This window comes from Quercus lobata, chromosome 5 (assembly GCF_001633185.2).
Source record: "Quercus lobata isolate SW786 chromosome 5, ValleyOak3.0 Primary Assembly, whole genome shotgun sequence".
Lineage (NCBI taxonomy): Eukaryota > Viridiplantae > Streptophyta > Magnoliopsida > Fagales > Fagaceae > Quercus > Quercus lobata.
Window position 1 is genome coordinate 78,059,822 of NC_044908.1, and position 8,771 is coordinate 78,068,592.

Below are 8,771 nucleotides of genomic sequence, written 5' to 3' on the forward strand. Positions count from 1 at the left end.
CCCAAATGAAGACCTATGGCTCTTGTTGTATGTGGTTGAAGACATTGTCATTTGAGGATTTTGGAGCAACCTGGCTTCTTTATTGGCTTTTGTTGCATGTAGCTAGCAAGGACGGCTAAGATTGGCTAGGGAATAATTAATAGCCAATTACATTTTCCTTAATAATGACGAAAGCAAGACTTCATTTTACATAAACAAAGAAAATTTAACCATAGCCATTAGTTTGACATTATTAGGGATCATGGCTTCAACCATTATGCTTAGACGAGTCCTTATGAGCATCCTAAGTTTGATATAAAACCCCAAATCATATCAAACATAACAAGCCACGTTTTACACTTGAAACCCTATCTTTAGAGAAAAAACTCATACAACAGCAGCATAGGAACCACATTCTAAAGTCTTAGGCTGAAAATAGTGGCACAAACAAGTCTTTCCTCTCTCCCTCTCACCACCTTTCTTAACTTCTCCTTTCTACTATATATGAATTTTTTTTTTTTTTTATTTATTTATAGATCTAGTGTATTATGCATATTTTCCACAAGAAAGCAAAATTCAAATGAGGAGAACATTAGTTATGAGCATCCTAAGTTTGATATAAAACCCCAAATCAGATCCAACAGGACAAGGCACATTTTACACTTGAAATCCTATCTTTAGAGCAAAAACTCATACAACAGTAGCATAGGAATACCACATTCTAAAGTCTTAGGCTGAAAACAGTGGCACAAACGAGTCTTTCCTCTCTCCCTCACCACCTCTCTCAACTTCTCCTTTCTACTGTATATGAAAAACTTTTTTAGATCTAGTGTATTATGCATATTTTTCACAAGAAAACAAAAGTTAAATGAGGAGAACATTAGTTATGCATAACCCATATTTGGGTTTGGAGAGAGAAATTGAAAGGCAAAACAAGTAGGCTCAGCTGTGGGTTTGGGTTGGTGTGAGAGAGAGAGTGAGAGCCATCACTAGAGACGATGACAACACCCGGTGAGAATTGTAGAAAGAGAATGCATATGGGTTTTGATGAGTTGTGATTGTGTGTGACACTACCTATTCACTAATTTTTAATATGCTAATGTGGCGTGCTAGGATTAAAGGGTGCAAAATGGCAATTTCACATCCAGTTTGAATTTAAACTCAATTAAGAAAGGAGTGCCAAAATACTTTTAATTTGGAATTTATATGGCTTTAGAGCTTGTAAATGCCTATTATTAATCTTCTTTTTTCTTTTTCTTTTTTCGCTAGGTGCAAGTTTGGAATTAAATGAATACTTGCAGATTCATTTATCAAAAGTGTTAAGCCATTTGATTACGTAAATGATGGCATGATTGTCGAAGTTATAACTCCAAACTAGTGTAGAGCTATCTTTTCTAACTCACTACTTGATGATTTATAAGACGATTCGTGTATATCTTTTAAAAAAGTCGTATGACTAAAACTATAAATGGATGTTCTCAATCACTATATAGTGAGTCGGAAGGAGAGAACTCTAAACTAGTTTAGAGCTAAATTAATTTTTTACATTGGTTAATGAAATTCTAGGAGGACATCCACTCCTTTTCTCAACAAAGAGGTTTGGGTTGCAATATTGAATTTTTGAATAATTATGCCAAACCATGACATATTGATAATCATTTTTATTTTATTTTTTAAATTTGGTGATTATAAAAATGAGGAAGGGATTTAAACCTTAGTTTTTCTTATAAAAAATTGTAGAAAAAAAATATTGTATTACAAAGATCTTAACGTCATATTTATAATAGTTTTTCTACGATGATAACCATAACTTTTGCAATAACTGATGAAATAGTTCACTTTTAAAAATTAAAAAAAAAAATGGTAAATATCGGAAGGAGAATTTTTTTTTATTTTTTTGGGGAGAAACATGGGGAGGAGAAGTTGGCATAAAACACCAAAAGATATTATTATTTACAACCACTGGGTTACGCTTAATGAGTAATAATACTATAAGAGGCTTTTACTTATTGACTTAGATTAGGTTTAACGTCCAGATGAATTAGTGTAACTGGACACTAGCTAGACTCCATTCTTATACTTAACTTTTAAGTTTTTAGTATAAATTTTCAATTTATTGTTGCCTAACAAGGCCGGACTCACTAAGCCCAACTGGTTAACTAGGTTATAGGTACACGTAATTGGAGACCTAACCATGATTGAAAGCCCGTGACGAGTTGACAACAACTTGCCTTTGTTTTTTAATTTTTCATTTATTGAATAACTTTTTTTTTTAATAATAAGTTAGAGATACAAATTAATTTATAAAAAAATTTACAAACTGCTAATGTGGTGGGTGATTATTTGTAGATAAAGAAATGATATTAATAGTAGGTATAAATGAATTATTGGGGAAGCTCTACCGTGCCACTGTTGAGTCAACAGTGCAAGAAAGGCCGAACTTGGTCCAGTTGGAGAAGTTTTCTAAAGAATCTTACAATAATGATCTTGAAGTGGATGGTTTTAAGGCCTTCCTTGAAATTGCAGAAAAACGCAAAGACCAGTATATAGAGAAAATGAGTAGCTTAATGAAATATTATGAAGCTGAGACTGAGGATGAAATGCTGACAAGTAATCTGCGAAATCGAGCTGCATATTCGCTGCGTGATAACGGGAGATATGGTGATTTTAGGGATTGGATTTTACTCTTAATGAAGAGGCTACAAAATGAAGCCAAAGAATGGTTTGAACTGAGCTGCGAAACGCATGAACGTTAGCAGATGGCCTCAGCATGGTATCATGTTACTTATTGCCGGGAAGACTTTAATTGCTTGAGCTTTCCATGGGTCGTAGGTGACTATTTGTTGAACATTAAAAAATTGAATAGCAGAAAAGTTCGCATAAAGTTTATTATTTCAGTTTATCATTGACAGGAAGATCGTTTGGTTCACTTTTTATTAAGTTCTAACTAGTTAAAAAGCAATTTTCTAAGATATAAGTAGCGATGGGACTAGAGAAAAATCATAAACAAAGTTTTTGTTGGATCAAACTTTAGTCCAATAAACCAACCCAACCTAAACGAAAAAAGGGTATGAGTTATAGGAATAACAATATTTTTAGTCCAATAAATTTATGATTCGAACCCGGTTGGCTCAAACTCATATTTGTACCCAGTTTGACGCGTTGTTCAAACATTTATTGTAAAAATTTGACTATATAATTTGGACATCTTATTTGGAAAACAGATGAAGTTATCCACACAAAATTTAACTCTTGGTGTATTAATTTTTAGAAAGCACTTGATAGGAAATTAAGTAGCTAAAAGGAGATAGTAGTGGCCAAGAGCCTTGTTATTAAAGCTAAACTACTTAGCAACTCTTAATGTTTTCAAGACATTCAAGGTTCAAATCCTCCCCTCACCTATTGTAACTATCAATTTTTTATTTTTTTATTTTTTAAGAAGATAGTAGTGATTTCATCATAAGTTCTAGATAATATCATTTCACGTTGTATCACTCTATAGAATCTTCTTTTTTATCATAATTTACATTGTAAATATTAGGTTTCTATAATAAAATGATAGTGTACAATGTAGATTAGATTTAGAGGAAGTCAATCTTATGATGCAATGACATATTAGTACATTGCTCCAAATAGTGTGGGGCTTTAGCTTTAGTGACCATCTATTTTAGTAATTGTTATTTCATTTATAGAATTAGCCCCTTCAATAGTTGTTTGGTCTTTAGTATTGCTGGTACTCTTGAAAATGAACGCAGGTTGCTTTGGTGAAGGAAGGGGTGTGTCATTACTCAACATGAAAACAATTGCTGACATGGTTGGTCGATCTGTTGCATGTTCTTGCACACACAAAAGCCCAATCTGAATGCATCTCGATACTTCATTAGCAGGGTATGTCTCACCTAGTGATGGATCAACTATTTCCATGGCTTTTCCTTCTTTCCATTGCTCCCAAATCTATTAACAACATATTCATATTAGACTAAATACAATACAACAGGGCTATTATTGCATATCGTTATTTCCACATGTACTTACGTGTCCAATCAAATTTGAGGAAGGACCATTATGATAATAGTTGGTGTTTCTTTTGCCAGTAATGATCTCCAATAGCAACACCCCAAAACTAAATACATCGGATTTTATTGAAAATAATCCTTGCATTGCATACTCGAGTGACATATAACCGCTGTTGTAATACAATGAAAAGAAAACAATTGAGCATTGCATATTATTAAAAAAAAAATTAAAGAAAATTATTGAGTATAGTTCATGATTAAAAAAAAATTACTCAAGAAAATCCTTTGTTCAATTACATTACACATAACATTTGAACTAATAAAAGATAAAAGTAATTTTCTAAAAACCTAGTAATTTAACTGGAACCTCCTGATTTTTTCAAAGGAGGCATCCATGTTCAACCCCTCCCCCCCCCCCCCCCCCCCCCCTCTTCCAACTATTAAGTTATCAAAAAAATAAAATAAAATGAAAGAAGTCCATCATTTTTGCGAAAAGGGGCAGCCATTTGTACTCCTATGAGATATAATAATATTAGTATAGTAATCCGTTGAAAACTATAAATATATATTTTTCTTTAGCCCACTTACAACGTTCCAACAAGACAATTTGTATTGGCTTCAATTTGGTCCCCTCTAAAGATTCTAGCCATTCCAAAATCTGAAATTTTTGGATTTAATTCAGTGTCAAGTAAAACATTGCTAGCCTTTAAATCTTTATGGATAATTCTTAATCTTGAATCTTGATGAAGATATAAGATTCCTCGAGCAATTCCACAAATAATCTCAATTCTCTTTCCCCAATCTAACCATGACCTTTTTGTTCCATCTGAATGAAGATATTTGAACACAGATTAGTTTGCATTCGTGATTACATATACAATCTTAATGCTAGGAATTATGATGTTTGAATTTGGAGGACCATTTTCGTGATCATGATGCTTGAAGTTTATGTGAAAAGAATACGTACCAAAAATATAAGAGTCCAAACTATTGTTTGGCAAATACTCATAAATTAACATCTTCTCTTCTCCTTGAACACAACAACCTAAAATTCTCACCAAGTTCCTGTGTTGGAGTTTAGCAATTAGCATAACTTCATTTTTGAACTGTTCTATTCCTTATCTTGAGTTTTTTGATAGTCTTTTTACAGCTATTTCCATTCCATTTTGTAGCAAACCCTGAAATAAAAATCCATAGGTCATTTTATCATAGTACGGAATTGTTGACAGAAATTTAATCCAATTAATTATTCGGGCAAACCCAATTTCACCTAATGAAGTTGTACACGTAAAATTATTAATGCACCTAAACATTCATGATGGATTTTTCGATGCATTAGCACACATGCACTAAGCTTAATCTTCTTTTTTGGGTTTTGCCACTTGTATAAGGAGAATACCTTATAAACTGAGCCAAAGCCACCTTTACCAAGCACGTTAGCAACTGAGAAATTATCTGAGGCTGCAGTAATGTTTTTTAGATCAAATACTGGCAAATTTGAATCTCTTCTAGTTCCATCAAGGTTCCTTCTACTTGTAGAGTCTTCTAAGTTTGGTAAACTACAGGCACCAGATTCATATGAATCTGTTCTTTGCCTCTTCCCTGTTATAAAACAACTAACAAATAATTAGTTACTGCGTTCATATTTGATTGATAAGAAAATGTGCAAATGGAAGGAGCCAATGCATTTGGATATAGATAGGCTGAGAGGCAAGAAATTAAAGGACATCTGTGCAATGAAAATCACTCATTCGAAAGTACCCAAAAAAAAAAAAAAAATGGAAAAAAGAAAAGAAAAAGAAAAGAAAAGAAAGCCGTTTTCATCTCTATATTAAATGCATTTTGTAGTTTCTATCATGTTTGTTAACTCTATTTTGTAGTAGATTTTAAGAATACATTTTCCTTTACTTCTATAAATCTGAAAATCGTTTGAGCTGAGGATTTTTTTTTTCTTTTATCTTTCTATCTCTCTCTCTTCATGTCTCCCATGCGAATGAGAGAATGCACATTCCTTTTATTTTTTAATAAACATTCCGCCTCATTCCTTTGATGAAATGGAGGTAAATATTGCTTTCATCCCTATCTTTGAGAACGGACAAATAAAAGTTAAATGGTATATTAATAAAGTTTAATTATTTTTTACTTTCCATTCATTCTTTTATAAACTCCTAAAAGCACTGGGGAAAAAAAATCATATTTTATTTCATGTTATTCCATTCTTTTAGAAACTCTCATACATTTTTAGTTTTTTGCTTTTTTTGTTTTTTTTGTTTTTCCAAGTAATCTAACGTTTAACTTTTATTTTAGAAATAAGGTAGTTTTAATTTTTTTGTTACCCTTTAATTTTAAATTTACCAAAACCTATATCTTTTAATAAATACTATGCAGATAATTTACCAAAAATAAGTAAAAGCCAAATGCACTCTTGAGTCACCTTACTAGCATTTTTTTCACTAGACTTAGCAATAAAAAATAAGTGAAAAGAAACTGCTTCAATTAAAAAAAAAAAAAAAAAAAAAAAAACTGAGTAAAGACTTGGTTACCTCTTTTCTTCATCATTACCAACCAATACACAATTGAGACCACAAAAAGAACCATTACAGTAACAGGAACTCCCAGAATTGCCAACATCCTTGTTTTTCGAGCAATACCATTTTTCTTGGCATATTGAACTAAGGTAGGAAAAAAAAAGGTAATTGAACATAAATACGTTAGTATTGATGCAATTTTATAGGGAAACAAGAGTGTAAGGACTAAGGAGGAAACAATTTGATTAAGGAGAATGTGCTCGTTAAAAAAAAAAAGTGCAAACCGGTTTTCACAACATCTGACTGAGATGGAACAAGTGTTACATATATAGCAGCGGGACAAAAGTAATGAATATAATTGTAGAAATTCTTATGATGTCAGGAATTTACAAAATTTAAACAATTTCTTCAACTTGTCAAACCATTTCTTAAAAGTTTGGAAAAATTTAAGACAAAGAGAAGATAGAGAAATGCGAAGATTATGAATTGGGAGTCAATACCGTTTCGTACCGGCCGGTATAGCCGGAATTTTTCGTACCGGTGAATAATCCGGTACCGGTAGACCCTTATTTCGTTTCGTTTTAAATACCGGACCCTTCCGGTTTGTACCGGCCTTTCCGGCGAATTTCGATCATTCCGGCCGAAAAATGCATTTCGGCCCGGAATGTAATTCCTCTGCAACTTAAAAAGAAAAAAGAGAGAGAGAGAGAGAGAGAGAGAAAGATAGATAGGAGGCCCGATAGTGGCAATATAGCTCAAGCACAGGGTGGCTAGAGAGAAACTGATCTGTGAGGGAAAGAGAGAAATAGAACTTAGTGTGATTATGGGGTTAGTTTTAAATCTTTTGATGAGAAAAGTGTGCGTGAGAGACTGGAGAGAAAATGAGAGAAGCCGATTTGTGAGGGAGTACTGAAGATGAAGGACAACGTGGGGTACTGTGTTAGTGGATGAGAATTAAAGAGAAATGAGATAGTAATAGAAAGTAAATAAATAAACAAAAAGATAAAGTAGACTAGCTGAGACGGTGAAGGAAAAATAAAAGAGAAAAAATGAATTGTAAAAAGAGATTGGGCTTTTATTTTTTGAACACAAAGGGATTGGGCTTTTATTTTTTTATAAAAACAAAAATGGACTGGGAGTGAGTTAATGAAGATGTTTATAGTATTGACCAACACCACAATAGTTTGGATGGACCCACGGAAAATTATTAGGTATTTTTGAAGTATCATAAATAAACCAAAAATTGCAAATCTCTAAAATTTTAGGCATACTGTTGCTCTCATTCTTGATTCTTCGCCTCTCTCATTCTTGCACTTCATAGGTCACTACTCTTAAATACCTTCTGCGGGTGGCTCTACTTCTCCTTCCATCTCATCACATTTGAGGACCTAAGATATAGTCTCACTCTTTCTCTCTGTCAGATTTCATTTTTCATTTTTCCTCCTGATGCATTGTGAATCACTATGATGCGTCATGCGTGGTTTTAGTTCCATCGGGGTGGACTTTTGACTTGTGGGCTGTGGCCAAGGGCTTACTTTACTTATGGACCTTGTGAAGTTTTAGTGTGTGTGGTTTTTTTTTTTTTTTTTTTTTTTTTTTTTAAATCTTGCGTTTTTAACTTTTTATATTACTTTCTGTTATAGGAGCCGTTTTGTAACTTTAGCTGTGTATTAGCAGAATAGTAGTACTATGCTCTATACTATACTGTCACATAAAGCAAGCAAAAAAAGACAAAAAAATTGGATCCAAAAAACAAAAACTTGTAACTTAGAAGAAATATATATAATTTTTATTAGTGTTAATTCATTGAAAAATATAACGAATATGTCTTTATTATGCAAGTTCAGATTGCTAGATACTTATTATTGTTCAGCGAAGTTACAATAGTATTTTTTATATATCAAGTTCTATTACTCTACACTTGCAAATTATTTTTTATTCCAGTTATTATAAATATATTATAGATAGTGTTCATTTTATTTATAAATATAGTTTGATTAGAAATGTTTACTAGAAAATATGCATTTGGATATGAAAAACTTAAAAAAAAAAAAAAAAAAATTAGTTGAGTCTCAAAAAGTGAAGTTGATTGTTTACCAACATATGAAATTGAAAGGTTTGAGTTCTTATTGGGTATGACTATTTGGTATGACACATTATTTGTTTTCAACTTTGTTAATAAAAATTTAATTACAATCAAAAGACATGCACATTGATGTTGCTATAGATCAATTAAAATGTCTCATTT

General features: G+C 32.2%; 1 protein-coding gene across 1 annotated transcript; it reads right to left on the minus strand.

Annotated features, from left to right (window-relative positions):
- Window positions 1–3,630: 3,630 nt before the first annotated feature.
- On the minus strand, window positions 3,631–7,176 carry LOC115991195 (G-type lectin S-receptor-like serine/threonine-protein kinase At1g11410). The gene is made up of 6 exons (XM_031114940.1): window positions 7,113–7,176; window positions 6,539–6,667; window positions 5,424–5,597; window positions 4,584–4,821; window positions 4,015–4,165; window positions 3,631–3,933 (listed from the first exon to the last, which is right to left on the minus strand). The coding sequence occupies exons 1-6, from the start codon at window positions 7,174–7,176 to the stop codon at window positions 3,631–3,633; spliced, it is 1,059 nt and encodes a 352-aa protein (XP_030970800.1).
- Between the last annotated feature and the right edge of the window lie 1,595 nt (window positions 7,177–8,771).